Genomic DNA, 18,117 nt, shown 5'->3' on the forward strand with positions numbered 1-18,117 from the left:
GTGAAGTAAAAGACAGACAGTAAGAGGTCAGATGTTACTAAATCTGCAAAACTATCTCGAAGAATGAGGCCAACGCACTAATGAACACAAACTCATGTACAGTACAGTGGAAATATATATCACACGTTTTAAACATAGAACAGAAACACAGCCCAAATTAGATCATACAAAAAACATTTTATTGAAAACACAAATGCAATTTTTTGGACAATATAAAAATAGAATACAATTATTACAAGTAATTTCTTTTGCAGTCGTACAATACCTATGCCTTATTATCTTACGTTACAGCGTATGAACGTGCAATGCACTCGCATATTACACATACCAACAATAATAAATATACTGTACATTCTAATGTTGAAATAATAAAGGTTTTCATATTTTAAAAGTTGTTCATAAACTGGACGGTCGCGGTCCTTTTAAGGTGATGCAGATAACGCTCTGTAATCTGATCCCAGTAATCCTCCTATCGGCTTGATCGGCTGACAAGACGCTTTTCTTACGGCCTATGAAGACCAACACACACACACACGCACACACACACACACACACACACACACACACACACACACACACACACACACACACACACACACACACACACACACACACACACACACACACACACACACACACACACACACACACACACACACACACACACACACACACACACACACACACACACACACACACACACACACACACACACACACACACACACACACACACACACTGTCAATCATTTATTCTGGGAAGACAAACGGCCATCTGGAGTGGGGGAGTGGTGGTGTGTGTGTGTGTCTGTGTGTGTATGCGCGCGCGTGTGTGCCTGTGTGCCTGTGTGCGTGTGCATGCCTGTGTGTGTGTGTATTTGTGCGTGTGCCTGTGTGCGTGCCTGTGTGTATGTGTGTGCGTGTGCCTGTGTGCGTGCCTGTGTGTGTGTGTGTGCGTGTGCCTGTGTACGTGCCTGTGTGTGTGTGTGTGTGTGTATGTGTGTGTGATGGGGGTGCATGGGGAATAGCACACCAACTGAACATTGCGATAAATATTATAATAAAAAAAGAATATGACAAGAGATTAAATGACCAGCTGAGGGTTAACAGACATGAAAACAAACAGACCCAGGGTCAGTTGGGCTCGTCGATGGGGCTGGTCTCCTAACAGACCCTGGGTCAGTTGGGCTCGTCGATGGGGCTGGTCTCCTAACAGACCCTGGGTCAGTTGGGCTCGTCGATGGGTCTGGTCTCCTAACAGACCCTGGGTCAGTTGGGCTGGTCGATGGGTCTGGTCTCCTAACAGACCCGGGATCAGTTGGGCTCGTCGATGGGTCTGGTCTCCTAACAGACCCTGGATCAGTTGGGCTCGTCGATGGGTCTGCGACAGTAGGGGCAGCAGTTGTGCTGAAGGACCAGCAGCTCGTAGTCCTCGCTGTGGAACATCTACGTCAAAAATACAGAATACAGAAACACGTGAATATCTCTGGACCACAGGCCTGGAGCACAGAGATGCTAGTGGTTCTTAGCGGGGAGTGAGGAGGCAGTGTGATCAAAAGGTGCAGGGTCTGTGTGGCCCATCATCATATGGTTACAATAAACACTAGAATCTAAATATGTGACCCGGCACAGTCTAACCCGTCTTGTTAACACATTGAGTGCCACGGCCCTTCCGGGAAGTGACCACTTCCGTGCCGCCCATTAATCCCATGTAAACGTAGTTGTAGTTTGTAGAACTAAACCTATATTTTATAGTATCGCTATGGGTCTAATAACGCTCTCGAGTCTCATTGAGCTACTTCTGGTCAACGTGCAAAAAACGGATAATTTTTTCATCCGTACATTTCCGTTTGATACCGTTTTGAATATGAACATAGTCCGGCCGCTTCTGAGCAATTCCAGGGATAATACTCAAAAACAGCGTTTTTGTGTAATTCAATAAACACGTTGTCATTTTTCGCCTGATTATCGGATCTTCCTGAAATCAATGCTAGATCATCACTATTATTCTTTGTGGTGCACGCAATGCAATGTGGTTTAGACCGGCGCCCCCCCCCTCCTGTATCCCAACGGCAGAACAGCCAGACACATAAACACATATAGCTTCAATCGCAGTAGAAATAAATATCAGCTCAACGCAAGCTTTCATATATAGTGTCCTTACCTGGTCTCTGAAGTAATGAAAAAAAAATAATCCAATAATCTCATCGCCATTCCAGTTATCCACAGCGATCGTGCCTCCGACGTTATTGGGCATTGCTGTTCAACGGGCGGGCGGGGTCAGTTGCCCAAGCCGTCCCTATAAGCATGTGTTTTGCCGGAGTGTTTAGGACCCGCCCCCACGCCGCAGCTCGGTATAGAAAATAAACTAACCCATTTCTAACCGGGTGCATTACTGGCCGAAGGCGTTAGAGGGCGGTATAATACCGTCTGCCAGCTTAGACACACTCAGAACAGTATGCACAAGGTGCCCGCTGAATTATGAATGGATATAGATAATAAAAGAAATACCGTGACAGAAACGTAGATCTACGTTTCCGGCACTCAACGATCGGATGACAGAACCGTAGATCTACGTGAACGGCACTGAAAGTGTTAAGGAGCTCACGATTCCTCAGAAACCCCCCAAATGTCTGAAATTCAGAAATAGGTTGAAATGGAGAAATAGGCAATTTTTTGTGCTTTGACATGTTCTCTCTATGTCTCCTTATTTGCAAAACGTAATACGACTTGTAAATGTATTAATTATTGTTAGATTGTCCGACAGTATTATTTTCCTTGCTGTGTGAAAAAACTACAGTTGCGTCTGAAGGGAGTGGCTACTGGCTAAGTGCTTGTCTGGGTGTCGGAGAGGAGAAGCACAGACATGAGAGGAGAGGAGACGCACCACAATCCATTCCGAAACAACAGGCCAAGTACTTTGTTGGGCGGTGTGAAAATATGCAGAGAAACATTCATATCTTTAGAATCGTTTGTGTTAAATTGTATCTGAATCGGGAGATGATCTTCTCTCCGTCACAATTGAAATTGTATTTCTCCGTCGCACAAAAGCTGGCTGGCAGTCGCATTGAATAATCTACTCCAGTACGCGCTCTGCAAGTCTGTAAACTTGCGCATAACGGAGTATAGAGAGAAGGCTCTATAGCAGAGGTCCCCAACCATCGGGTCGCGGACCGGTACCTGGCCGTGGATAATTTGGTACCGGGCCGCAAAGAAAGAATAAAGTTGTTTAAAAGGAAATGTATTTTATTTCCATTAGTCTTCCAGGTATTTTACTTTGAAAAATTGCCACTTCCGCCCTCGCCTCACTCTTTTTCGTAAAAAAATAAGTCTCCTGCCATAATGCTCCCCTTCGCGTAATTCACTCACAGCTCGCGCTATGGTTGTGGCAGAGACATGATTATAATCAGGTTTTTATGCACCTGACAGCCCTGACACACCAGTCGCGCGCGAAGGCAGGCGGGCGACCAGCGCTTCACTTTCGCTCCCATGTTAACGGACGTAGCTGTGCCCACTGGCCGCAAGCGGGCGCGCGACTCGCGGGCTGGAAGCGATCGTTTTCGCTTTGGTTGGATTCAGAGGCGTGCGCCACGCGCATTTTCACAGAAATACACTCAATATCTGCATTATTACCACACATATAGATGTTGTTCAACCAGATAATGTGTCTGTATCTTTCCCAATACAAATAAACCATATTACTATACTCTTTCAGGAGTACAGTCACACTGATCATCATTCTAAAATTAATTCTAACATTCTAATTAATTATATAATAACTGGTTTTATACATGCAAAATGGACAATAGAACACTGGAACTGGAAATCTTTAAAAAATCTTCAAACGGGGACTGACTTCGCATATAGACAGCTGTTCCAATGTAAATGTGCCTTCCTCCATGCACTTTCGCCCGCTCAGACTCGGTGTGCCAGGCCACGGGCGCGATTTCGCCACGGAACCAGCGAGTGCTTGAGTGCGCGACTGGTCTGTTTGCGCCGTGAGTCTCCTGAACACATAGAGACTGAGCTGAGCTATGGTAACGTGCACCCTACCAGCGAATGCCTCTCACCTGCAAAAGGTGGTAGGTAGGGGAGGGGTTAGGTGGCAAAGGCCAGTGGGTATTTGTAGATCTGCATGCATCTTAAGCCAACAGCCCCTTTGAGGCTCTGTAGCTCAAAACAAGCTATTGTGTTATCATCTTTTTTTAATAAGACATAGATTGAAAAGTATCCGGTCGATTTGTACAAGTGATGGCTTATTTTGTAGGTAAGAACTTGTACTTTGATATAATGTAAAAAAGAAAAGTAAGCTTGCTTAACAAGACCCTATTATCTGTGCCTGGTCACATATATACTAGTAAAGTATACACAGGTGCAGTATACATAAAGTACCCTAACTGGCGAGTGTGTGTGTGTGTTGTGTGTTGTGTGTGTGTGTGTGCGTGTGTGTGTGCGTGCGTGCGTGCGTGCGTGCGTGCGTGCGTGCGTGTGTGCGTGCGTGTGTGTGTGTGTGTACCTTGAAGCAGGTGGGGCACATGGTGATGCTGACGTCGGGCAGCAGGGAGCGGAAGTACTCCCACTTGAGGGGGCGGGGCCAGCGCTTGATGAGCACGTCCCTCCTGCTCATGGAGCGCAGCACCAAGCGACTCACCTCCACGGGCACGAAGTCAGAGCCCCCCTGCTGTGAGGAGGACACAGAGGGGACATGTTTAGTGAGAGCGCCCCCTGCTGTGTGGAGGACACAGAGAGGACATGTTTAGTCAGAGATGGGTGGGTAGGTGGGTAGGTAGGTAGGTAGGTAGGTAGGTAGGTAGGTAGGTAGGTAGGTAGGTAGGTAGGTAGGTAGGTAGGTAGGTAGGTAGGTAGGTAGGTAGGTAGGTAGGTAGGTAGGTAGGTAGGTAGGTAGGTAGGTAGGGAGATAGGTAGGGACATGTTTAGTGAGAGTCCCCCCCCCCCTGCTGTAATAGTAACATAAGCTGTGTCTCAGTGCAGGGGCTGTGGTCTTTGAAGGCTGCATCTGAAGGCTACATCTGAAGGCTGCATCTGAAGGCTACATCTGAAGGCTGCATCTGAAGGCTACATCTGAAGGCTGCATGCATTTCAGTACCCATTTAGACCCAGTAACCCATCGTCCTGCTATTGTCCTTCATCTGTAATGTATCAGTCTCATCAGTTAGTAGCTAGATTCATACATTTAGGGGAATGATTGTGGACTTTAGGAGGACGGGGGCCAGGGACTACAGCGCCCTCAGCATCGACGGGGCACCAGTTGAGAGAGTGAACAGTTTTAAGTACCTCGGAGTCCACATATCCGAGGACTTGACATGGACCACACACATTGACAGTGTTGTGAAGAAGGCACGACAACGCCTCTACTTCCTTAGGCGCCCAAGGAAGTTCAAAGTGAGTCAGAAGATCCTCAAGAACTTCTACTCATGCACAATAGAGAGCATCCTGACTGGTAACATCACCTCCTGGTTTGGGAATAGCACCGCACAAGACCGCAGCAGACTACAAAGAGTGGCCCGTTCAGCCGAACGCACAATTGGAGGGGGGCTTCGCACTCTCCAAGACATTTACAACAAGCGTTGCAGGGGTAAGGCTAAGAGAATAATCAAAGACTCTAGTCACCCAAACAACTGCCTCTTTGCACTCCTGTGGTCAGGCAAGCGATACCGGAGTCTCATGGCAAGCACAGAGAGACTCAGAAGGAGCTTCTATCCCCAGGCCATCAGGATGCTCAACGACAATAACACTATTTAACAACCCATCATCTACACTCACAGCGCACACATCCACACGTACACACTCACTTTAAATAAACAACTCACTGTAGCACCCACTTTACTCACTTTAGACCAGTGGTTTTCAAACTGTGGTACGCGTACCACTAGTGGTACTTGGTGGTACTGCTGGTGGTACTTGAAAACATTTACAAAAAAGCACTTTTTTTTCTTTTTTTGTGCAGTCAGGCCACTGAACTTAGAAGCAGGCCAGGCCAGTGTTTCTGGTTGCGATGGTTAGATAACCTAAGTGGGGAACAACCAGGAGATCACTGTGACAGAGCGTAATGCAGTCTAAACAGTCATAAATCTTTAATTCAACTTCAGCCCTGATCATAACATTTTTTTTATTTCTTTTTGTAATGTCAGATAAAAAATGAATACTCCCACTTTTCTGAAAAGAGTTGGTGTTAAATCTGACATTACAAAAAATCCATCAAAATCTGTGTTGCTGCTAATCATTGACACATGCCTAGCCTGTAATAATCTCCCCCAGAAAAATGTACTTTGCATTTGATATATTGAATATATTTTAACAATAATTTGTGATGCCATCACACAAACTGGCATTTAAAGGGTAAACATTCAAAAATGTATTGAATATGTGTTTTCTTCTTTTTTACAATAATTTGTGATGCCCATCACAAACACTGGCATTTAAAGGGTAAAGTGTGAGTGTGAGAGAGAGAATGACGGACAATTGCTTCCTGAGAGAGAGAGAGAGAGAGAGAGAGAGAGAGAGAGAGAGAGAGAGAGAGAGAGAGAGAGAGATATCTTAATTTTCTCACTTGCTATGTGAGAATGTTAGTTATTATGTTCTCAATGCCCCTTGCATTGTACGAGTTGTGTGGAAGCGTTTGCTAGTTCTAGTGCTAACCCTTTGTACATTGTGGCTGTGTCTGACAAAAGTTAACAATAAATAATGGTATTAGGAATACATTTGCCTCCTGCGTGAACTGTGCATAGCTGAATAGACTGTATTTTAACGCCGGTTATATGGTGGTACTTGGAGAGCCAGCTACGTTCTCAGGTGGTACTTGGTGTAAAAAGTTTGAGAACCACTGCTTTAGACAGTTTAACACACTTTATATTTATTGGTAAAAAGATTTGCACTACAAGTCATACGTCATTCATACCTCATTGCACCTTACCCTAAGTTGTACCCCATCCCATTTCTACATTGTACTGTATACCGTATTGTATTGAAACTCAGTTACTTTTTTTCCCTACTCTGTATTGTATATTGTATATATGTATATTGATGAACACTTTTGTTTACACTTTGTTTACATACTTTTGACTTTCTATTTTATACTTTATCTATTTTTATTTGTATCTAGCACACTCTCAGGAGCAAAACGGAAAAAAGCATTTCATATAAAAGTATTCTGTATTTTTGTATGACAACTAATAAAGAAACTTGAACTTGAACTTGGAAGTGGCAATAATCTGGATAAAATCATTGCTTTACTCATCTGAACGGCCATTTTGAGCCTCTTTTGGTCCATATATGGGCATGTGTGTGTGTGCCATGATGCAAAGGCTTTGGCCCACCTCTGTAGACTGTGTCCTTCGAAGGCAACACCCCTGAACTGAGACACAGCCGTAGATAGATAGGGGTACATGTTTATTCAGAGCCCCTGTCCTCTCTCCAGCATCATGTGACCACTACCCACCTGTCCTCTCTCCAGCATCATGTGACCACTACCCACCTCTGTCCTCTCTCCAGCATCATGTGACCACTACCCACCTGTCCTCTCTCCAGCATCATGTGACCACTACTCTACCCACCTGTCCTCTCTCCAGCATCATGTGACCACTACCCACCTGTCCTCTCTCCAGCATCATGTGACCACTACCCACCTGTCCTCTCTCCAGCATCATGTGACCACTACCCTACCCACCTGTCCTCTCTCCAGCATCATGTGACCACTACCCTACCCACCTGTCCTCTCTCCAGCATCATGTGACCACTACCCACCTCTGTCCTCTCTCCAGCATCATGTGACCACTACCCACCTGTCCTCTCTCCAGCATCATGTGACCACTACTCTACCCACCTGTCCTCTCTCCAGCATCATGTGACCACTACCCACCTGTCCTCTCTCCAGCATCATGTGACCACTACCCACCTGTCCTCTCTCCAGCATCATGTGACCACTACCCTACCCACCTGTCCTCTCTCCAGCATCATGTGACCACTACCCTACCCACCTGTCCTCTCTCCAGCATCATGTGACCACTACCCACCTGTCCTCTCTCCAGCATCATGTGACCACTACCCACCTGTCCTCTCTCCAGCATCATGTGACCACTACCCACCTCTGTCCTCTCTCCAGCATCATGTGACCACTACCCACCTGTCCTCTCTCCAGCATCATGTGACCACTACCCTACCCACCTTTGTATAATTGGTTGATATGAACATAGATAATGTATGTAAAAGCTAAATAGTATATTATGCTGTATTGTATTATGAATTAATTATGAGTAGGTATTGTTGTATTGTATTATGAATTGATTAGGAATATGTATTGTTTAGGGATGTCCGATATTATCGGCCGACATCGGCATTAAAATGTGATATCGAAAAATATCGGTTTTCAAAAACAAATATATATATATATATATATATATATTTTCTTTACATTTCTATAACCTTTATTTACCCAGGCAAGCAAGTAAGAACAAATTCTGATTTTATTTATTGTCAAAAGTATGCATAATGTTGTGTTAATTCCACATCAAGATATATGTAATGTTAAATACCTGAAATTATTCAATTTTCTGGGGGGAGGAACCCTGCATATATCGGTATCGGTTGATATCGGTATCGGAAATTAAGAGTTGGACAATATCGGTATATCAGTATCGGTAAAAAAGCCAATATCGAGGAGTATTTATTGTTGTTTTAATTGTCTGTATGCCATGTGAATGTTGTGAGTGTATAAAGTCTGTAACTGTATTTTACGTGTTATGGACCCCAGGAAGAATAGCCCCAGCACTGCTGTGGCGAATGGGGATCCAAATCAACTTAAACCTCTGTCCTCTCTGCGTTCTCCCTCTCCTTTCTCCTAGTCCTTCTTTCTTACCTCGAAGCTAATTTTAGCCGTGAAAGGGTCTTCCTCTGGGTCATCCACACCACCACCATCATCCAGCTTCATAGACTGTGAGTCTGGTAGGGGTTAATTAAAGAACACTTTCCCGGGGGGCAAAACATACATGTCACACACATGTCGTGTTATTTCATTTTTTACTCCGGTCATTTAAATGGTGACAATGAAAAATAAATAAACATTCCGGCTTTAAAGCGAAGGTCACTTTTGTATAGTATAGTTAGCATAGTTAGTATAGTATAGTTACATATAGCATAACTGTATATTGTATAGTATATTGTATAGTAGTGTATATAGGACTCATTACCTTTCATTCGTAAGCATTGTATTGTATTGTATTTTATCTTAGTACCTTTTATCACGTCTATCCATTATCTATTCTATTTTATTCTATTATTATTTGTATTTATTTGGCACAATCAAGGCGGGCATGGCCACCTTGATTGATTGATTGATTGAAAACTTTATTAACAGATGGCAGAATGGGTACAATACAGTACGGCTCAATACACACAATTGTTAAGGGGATGCAGACCAGAGAAAGACTTTCGTCTTGTTTACATCAGGGTCCCCCATTTTCAATAAATTTCACTACATGTCTCGTGTATGTATGTGACTAATAAATCTCTTGAATCTTGAAGGCTGTATAATCCCAACGCCATTTTGAGAGCGAGGAAAACGTCAACCAGTCCCCCGCTCCGGGGCTGTGGAGCCACTGGAAATGGGCTTTGTGTGAACCTCTGTGACCCCTGTGACCTTGAGAGCCTGCAGGCTAATGCTGGTTAATCCCCCTGCTCTGCCTCGGCCGTGTGGCTCTGTGTGTGGGTTATAGTGTCAGTAAGACGGGACAGGAGAGCCTCTCTAACCCTATTAGTTCTCCCCCGAGCTAAGATGACTTAGGCTCCCGACAGCTTACCCTCAACCGCCGAGCGCAGGATCGGGGCCATCGCAGACTCTAAACAACTTCTTAACCCTTTCACTGCCACACGACCAAAGGGTTAACCCTTTCACTGCGACAATACCTCTTAGCAAGCGCCCCTAAAATTGGCCATTTTAGTTTTCGTTTTTGAGGACTGCATACTTTTTTTGCAAACCAAAACAACATACTTTATACTTATAGCACATGCATGAGCCTGGTCTCTTTTGAAAGATGACATTCTGAAGTTTCTGATTCCAGAAAAAGAAATTGACTTTTAGTGCTAACGTAATAGAGTTACATAGGTCTGAACTTGAGTTGTAGAAAAACTTGTTACTCAAGTTTTTCTGTAGTAGTTAGTAGTCCAGAGGTAGTATTTCCCCAGAATCAAGACGGAGCCATAGCATGAAGCCTTATGTAGTACATATCCAAATTTCATAAAGATCCATTCAGAAATGAGTGATTATGAGTGATTTTGGTAAACTGTGTACAAAGAAAAACTCAGTTTTCTCATAGACTTCAATTCATTCGGCTGTTTTGCTCTTCCTGTTTTCGTTTTTTCTATTTAGATCCCCATGTGGGATATCATTGGAAAGCCACACTTATTGGCTAGAACGATCCACAATAATTTTTTAGATCAGATCTAGATTGACGGAACTACTGCAGCCTGAGTCGGGAGTGGTATTTTGCGCAATACCGTGTACTTTGCACAAGCCTCAAATACTGGCATGTAACTCGAAAACCGCTGAATGGATTTTGTCACCTGAAAGGGCTATCCACAGGCAACAAAGGGGGCTTTAATTCGATATATATATATTGTATTACGAAATATGCACACCCGAGCCACTAGGGGTTGCCAAAGTGCCGGTTGCAAAAAGTCCGAAAAACTTCCCATGTGGGACGTCGCATTCTAAGAGGTTAAACCTTTCACTACCACACTACAGAAGGTTAACCTTTCACTACCACACTACAGAAGGTTAACCTTTCACTACCACACTACCAAATGGTTAACCCTTTCACTGCGACAATACAGAAGGTTAACCCTTTCACTACCACACTACAGAAGGTTAACCTTTCACTACCACACTACCAAAGGGTTAACCCTTTCACTGCAACAATACAGAAGGTTAACCCCTTTCACTGCCGCATGACAAAGGGGTTAACCCTTTCACAACCACACTACAGGTTAACCCTTTCACTACCACACTACAGACTGTTAACCCGTAGGTAGTGTGGTAGTGAAAGGGTTAACCTTCTGTAGTGTGGTATTGAAAGGTTAACCTTCTGTAGTGTGGTAGTGAAAGGTTAACCTTCTGTAGTGTGGTAGTGAAAGGTTAACCTTCTGTAGTGTGGTAGTGAAAGGTTAACCTTCTGTAGTGTGGTAGTGAAAGGTTAACCTTCTATAGTGTGGTAGTGAAGGGTTAACCTTCTGTAGTGTGGTAGTGAAAGGTTAACCTTCTGTAGTGTGGTAGTGAAAGGTTAACCGTCTGTAGTGTGGTAGTGAAAGGTTAACCTTCTGTAGTGTGGTAGTGAAAGGTTAACCTTCTGTAGTGTGGTAGTGAAAGGTTAACCTTCTGTAGAGTGGTAGTGAAAGGTTAACCTTCTGTAGTGTGGTAGTGAAAGGGTTAACCTTCTGTAGTGTGGTAGTGAAAGGGTTAACCTTCTGTAGTGTGGTAGTGAAAGGTTAACCCTCCCTAGTGTGGTAGTGAAGGCTTAACCTTCTGTAGTGTGGTAGTGAAAGGTTAACCTTCTGTAGAGTGGTAGTGAAAGGTTAACCTTCTGTAGTGTGGTAGTGAAAGGTTAACCTTCTGTAGTGTGGTAGTGAAAGGTTAACCTTCTGTAGTGTGGTAGGAACCCAAGGAGGACAATTTATACTATCTTAGGCATACTGCACCTTATGTGGATACTGTGATACTGTGAATAATGTATATTTCAGTGGATACTGTGATACTGTGAATAATGTATATTTCAGTATAGTAAATTATAACACTACCTTATGCATACTGCACCTTATGTGACACTGTGAATACTGTGAATATATTTTTCAGCTAGTTAGATAGTAAATTATATTGACCTATTTGGTTACACTGCTTGTGTTGTTTATACTACCTGTACCCCCCCCCCCCCCCATTCCCCCATGCTGCTATGATGCCTGAATTTCCCCCAAGGAGATCAATAAAGGAATATCTTAGTAACCTTCTGTAGAGTGGTAGTGAAAGGCAGAGGGGGAAATGTCGCACTCTTCATTTCTTAAGGAGATGTGCTTGTGCCTCTAGCACAACATATACATCACATATGTTATTCTCGTGCGTTTATCCCAATCTTTCTCTAAATATTCAGCAAGTGCAAAAACCCTGTGACCAAAAATCCATTTGAGTCTATCTGCATCACTAAACCACATTAAACTCAAGGTTTTTACACCCGTCAAATAACTTTGTACGCACCTCCCAGTATAGTGGACAATAAAACATCAAATGAAACTCATTCTCAACATCGATATCACAGTAAATACAGATCCGCTCCTCTTCTGTGACCCCCCCCCCCCCCCCAGGTAACGTCCGGTCTCGAGGTGCAGAGGGGCAAAATCGCAGAGAGCAGAGCTGGGCACATAGCTGGGCACTTTGTCTTTTTGATAATGGAGCACACACATATTTTTCATTTCTATAACAACTTTTTATCATAATAAATGTTCTTAGTTTTGGTTTATGTAGTATTTCCTGTGACCATTTAATCTGATGTACGTGTGTGTGTGTGTGTGTGTCTACACAGAGATCATCAGAGGATACCGCCGCCGCTCATCATCATCTCCGGCCGCGCGGCTGGCTTCCTGTCGGGGGGGGGGACCTCCAGGTCGATGAGAGACACGGCCTCCTCGTCGCCCACGCCTTCGTCCAGGTAGAACTGGACCAGAGGAAGCACCTCTACACACAGGGAGAGAGGAGCCCTGTCAGTTACACACACACACACACACACACACACACACACACACACACACACACACACACACACACACACACACACACACACACACAAGGCGAGACAGTACCCCCTAATAGGCAAAAGAAAATATTTGAATAGATATCACTATGAAACGTTCCCAGTTTGTTATGTACATAACAACTAAGAAAATATATATTGCACGTTTTCAGAATTGTATGCAAATATGCAAATGAGGCACTTCCTCATAAAAAAATAATCACATTTACATAAATCGCCAAGACACGAATCACCAACATGGATAATGCCAGATTCAAAAACTTGGTTTCATTTTGTTGATACGTTCAAAATGAAACTTTTTCCAGAAGGGATTGTGGCTATTATAGGAAATACTGTCTACTGTCATAATTTTCTTTTTGTCTAGTTTTGGTATAGAATGTACTATAAACCCGGCTATGAATGATATAACAACACACCCTTCTGTAATAAGAAGCATAATATGGATGGGAAGAAATGTGGAAAGTTTGGTGTGTGTAGGTACTAGGGAAATGGAGTTCCGTGTCTTTGTGTGTAAGTAAAATGCATAAAACAGCTTTCGACTGAACGCACAGAGAGGGAATCGGTACCTTATCCTCTTGTCCCGACTCCGGAAAAGGCGGTAAAACCGCATTTCCCCATAATGTCGGTGTGTTCCTTTAAAAAGGTGCTAAAGAAAATGCTGGGAACGGGATCAAGAGAGTGACTTCAACTCCCAGAATGCACCACACCGAACCGGGTGACCTACCGTAGGACGAGGCGGAGTGACTTCAACTCCCAGAACCCCCCACACCAAGCCGTGTGACCTACCGTAGGACGAGGCGGAGTGACTTCAACTCCCAGAATGCACCACACCGAGCCGTGTGACCTACTGTATGAGGAGGCGGAGTGACTTCAACTCCCAGAACCCCCCACACCGAGCCGGGACCTACCGTAGGACGAGGCGGAGTGACTTCAACTCCCAGAACCCCCCACACCGAGCCGGGACCTACCGTTAGGGCTGAGCCCAAACGTTCGAACGTTCTGACATTCGTTCATTACGTTGGCATTCGATTTCTAAATCAACAATCGAATTCTTTATTTTTAATAAATAAAATAAAAAAATATATATATTTTTTTATATATATTTTTTTAATATTTTTAATGTCTATTCATTCTGTTTAAACCAATGGGGTTTTTCTTCACAGTTGCAGATAAAGATTAGGCTACACTAATATTATAGTATTAAAACTGATGAGTTATATTCATTAAAGAAAGTTGATTTAATAAAAAAAAAATGAACTCATTTAATCAGATTAATCACTTTATTCAAATTGGGGATTTAGTTTTTATTATTTTTTTTTTTTTTTATTATTAAAAAACGAAGGTTCGAACGTCCGTTCGAAAAACCCTGACGAGGTTCCAAGCCCAAAAACAGGCTTCGGGGACAGACAGCCCTACCGGGACCTACCGTAGGAGGAGGCGGAGTAGATGAAGGGCTGTTTGCAGTTGATGCACACGCTGCCCTGGCTGTTCAGCAGGGGGTTGTTGGTGGAGCAGCGGTAACACATAGGAATCAGGTCCTGGTGGAGAAAACACACACAGGCTGAACAAACATGCCTGAATGGAGTGTTTGTGAATAGAAAACACTCCATTCACAAACTTCAGCACGTGATCAACAAGGCCTCTAAAATTATAGGGTGTGACCTTCCCTCCCTTGACTCCATCTTCACCTCCAGCATAACCACCCGTGCCAGAAAGATTGCCCCCTCTCACCACCCCTGCCCTCAGGTAGGCGCTTCAAGTCTATCCTTGCAAAAACCACCCGCTTCAAGGACAGCTTCTTCCCAACAGCCATTCGGACCCTGAACTCCCTTGGGCCCCCTCTCCCCCTCCCCCCCCCCCTCTCACCATCCCCCCCCCCCCCCCCCCCCCCCCCCTTACACTAACCAAGCTCCTGACCTGATGGACTAGACTCTTCCGTGTGTTATGTTGTGCTGTGTCGTGCTCAGTGATGGGAATACCGGCATTATAAATAACGGCGTTACTTTTTTCAGTAACGAGTAATCTAACGGATTACTCTTCCAATCTTAATAACGCCGTTACCGTTACTGCCAAAAAATGCGGCACGTTACTATGATTGAAGCAGTTTTTTTCATCAGACAAACTAGATCTCTGCGCCGAAGAGGCAATACTTTTTTTCCTTCCTTGGTTAGTGGACAGCGCGCGAGACAAGCACATACATGCTGACGATTGGCTGAGGTTGAGTACAATTTCATGGTAAGCCAATCAGAGATAGAGTTGGGCGGGTGTTCGAAAGCACGCATAGTCAGACACACAACAAAAACACAAGCGAGTCAGTCAACGAGAGGCCGCGGTCCGCGGGTCCGTGTACGTTTTGATAGTTTGTTTGGCGAGCCCAAATAATCCAAAAGGAATCCAACGAACAACACAAGCGAGCCAGTCAACGAGAGACGGGTCCATGAGCGTTTTTTGTTCACACTTGTGTTTGTTGTGTTGCAGCGCAGGGCACTACAGTAGTGGAGGCTCTAGTCTACTGCTGACAGCCTTATCAACATAGTGCTGCACTTCCTGGTTTAATAGCAGTCTTCAGGTGCTCAGAGAGAGAGAGAACTAGAGAGATACAGAAAGAGAGTGAGCGACACACACAAGTCACAACACATCTGTTTTTTTGTTTTATTTGCACTACAAAGTGTATATCTGTATGTCTTAAATGTCATGATTAGATATATGTATATCTATATGTTGTGTATGTCATAAATGTCATTATGAATTGAAAATGGGGGACCCTGATGTAAACAAGACGAAAGTCTTTCTCTGGGCTGCATCCCCTTAACAATTGTGTGTATTGAGCTGTACTGTACCCATTCTGCAATCTGTTAATAAAAATGTTCAATCAATCAGTATATATTTGTTATTTTTGGTATAGTGCTTAACAAGCATAATTGAATGTTGCCCAGTTGTAGCCTGTTGAGGGGCAATACATATAAAAAGTTCCAAAACATCTATTGTGTTTGTATTTGTATGATCCACTATATAAACATAGTAATTATAATATCTACACACATGGCATTTGATTTGGAGGCTAGTCTCACTTTGTCCCACAGCAACATTAAAATAGTTTCGATTTGTGTACGTTGTTTATGTAAAAAATGTACTTGAAAGTAACGCAATAGTTACTTTCTGAAGTAACTAGTTACTTTTATCATTTGTAACTGAGTAAGTAATTTAGTTAGTTTTTGGAAGAAGTAACTAGTAACTGTAACTAGTTACTTTTTTAAAATAACTTGCCCAATATATTTATTGTGTCATGTTGTGCTGTATTATGTATCTATTGCTGGGAAGGGGGGGTAAATGTATCCATGTTCCAGTTGTATGTACTGTATATCCAGAGCTTCAATACACTCTGTACAAGGGGTGTAACGGTACACAAAAACCACGGTACGGTACGTACCTCGGTTTTGAAGTCAAGGTTCGGTACGGGTTTTCGGTACAGTGGGGGAAAGTTTGGCTTTCCATGTTCCACTCAGGGGTGATGTAGTGTGCAGTAACTAAAACGAATATTTTATATTGAAATTAATAATCGACTTGTAAAGAAAAGAAAAAAAGAAAAAAAATTAGACTGTGAAAAAAAAAACAGCCCCCGGTGGTTGGTCGTTAGTGGTTAACATACCGTTGTATTCGTTCGGTACACAGCCGTTCGGTACGGAACAGTACACACTGAAACGGTTCGGTTCGGTACGGATACGTGTACCTTTACACCCTTACTCTGTACCGATCACAAATACCGCCAACCTAGTTGTGTGGCAATAAAGGTATATTGTATCTTGTATACATGTTTAATTATACATACTGTATCAGGGCTCGAAATTGCGACCGAATTAGTCGCATATGCGACCGAAATTGTATCTGTGCAACCTCAAAATATAATTGGGAGCATTCGTGTGAGTGCCGAACGTCCCTTTACCTGTACATTCGCTAGTTTGTCACTCAGTATGTGCCATGTGACTTGACAGTGACCATTCTAACCAACCAAACGTGAGCTTGATGTTACTTACAGGGGTAATTAATGTGAGCTAATGTTAGCCCTTCGACGAGTGGTTTGCATAGACAGTAACGTTAGCTACAGCTTCGTTAGCCTAGCTAACGTACATATCTAGCAAGCTATAGACAACGAAAGTTTAATGTGACTGATCCGCCCATAAATAGCTAATGTCAAATATAAATAACGCAATGGCCACACCAACCCGTTCGTTTAGACGGGAGCTAGTTAACGTTAGCTAGTTAGCCAGCTAGCTAGTAGTACCGGTGAATCATGTTGCCAATTGATTTCGGTCGACTAACGTTAGCGAGATTGGCCTACGTTCCGTTACATATTCATAATCATGAGAAGGATAGGAGTCTGAGGCGGGATGTCAAAAGACAACGCCAAACATTTATTAATGTTAAACTCTGTTGACGTTGAGCTAGTGTGCTGACAGGAAAGTAACAAACAATATGGTCCGTGCGGAACCCTTATCCCCAACACATAGTTCCGTGGGTGGTTGTTAGAGTTGTCGATCTTCCACAAAAGATGAATTGTTTAAATGTATGTTTAATCCAGTAAGAATAGGCTATATAACATACATCTGTGCAAGTAGATTACATTACATTAACAAAACGTATTGCCCTTTTGTATTGCCTATTCATAATCATGAACGTTTATTTGGAAGTATTTTTTATTCTGTACTTAGTTTGAAAGTGGTCAGACAGTTCCCTCTGTGTGTAACAGTCTTCACACATTCATAAATAACACTTACAGAAAGGTTGGTTTGTTCAATGGGAAATTTTTTAATTTTTTTACCGAATACCGTGATATACCGTGAACCGGGGTATGTTTGCCCAAGGTTATCATACCTTCAAAATGTCATACCGGCACATGCCTAATTACAGTACTGTTATATTGTCGTTTTTTTATCAATAAAAAAAATATATTATTATATATTGTTGGTGGATGCTCCTACATTTTTGCTGTTGGGAGCACCAGTGCTACCAAGTAAAAATGTTAATTTCGAGCCCTGTGTATATCATTTAAACAAAAATGTAGTCTCATAACGAATAGTTAAGGTGCAGAACCAAGTAGTAGTATGTAAAGTATAATATAAACAAAAGACAGTGATCCCTATGTGATGGATAAGGGACAAGTTGATCCCCCTCACTACTTGTAAGGACTCTATCACAGAGTTGTTTATTTACACACCTGCAACTGTCACCCAGCCGCTTAACTGTAGTTTACCTGTTATGTCATACCTTGTCATTTGATTTGGTTGTTTGTTTGATGGATGTGTGTT

The 18,117-nt window shown here is 43.1% G+C and overlaps 1 protein-coding gene across 1 annotated transcript in view; it reads right to left on the reverse strand.

Annotated features, from left to right (window-relative positions):
* Window positions 1-682: 682 nt before the first annotated feature.
* Window positions 683-18,117, reverse strand: part of ift122 (intraflagellar transport 122 homolog (Chlamydomonas)) — a 101,277-nt gene continuing 83,842 nt past the window's right edge. The window contains exons 22-26 of the mRNA XM_084333611.1: window positions 14,238-14,349; window positions 12,601-12,735; window positions 8,875-8,957; window positions 4,516-4,680; window positions 683-1,445 (exon numbers count right to left, since the gene is read on the reverse strand). Coding sequence (XP_084189737.1) covers window positions 1,359-1,445; window positions 4,516-4,680; window positions 8,875-8,957; window positions 12,601-12,735; window positions 14,238-14,349 — 582 coding nt within the window. The 3' untranslated portion in view covers window positions 683-1,358. The remainder of the gene's footprint in view (window positions 1,446-4,515; window positions 4,681-8,874; window positions 8,958-12,600; window positions 12,736-14,237; window positions 14,350-18,117) is intronic.

The sequence above is a fragment of the Notolepis coatsorum genome (genome assembly GCF_963971535.1).
Source record: "Notolepis coatsorum genome assembly, chromosome: 17".
Lineage (NCBI taxonomy): Eukaryota > Metazoa > Chordata > Actinopteri > Aulopiformes > Paralepididae > Notolepis > Notolepis coatsorum.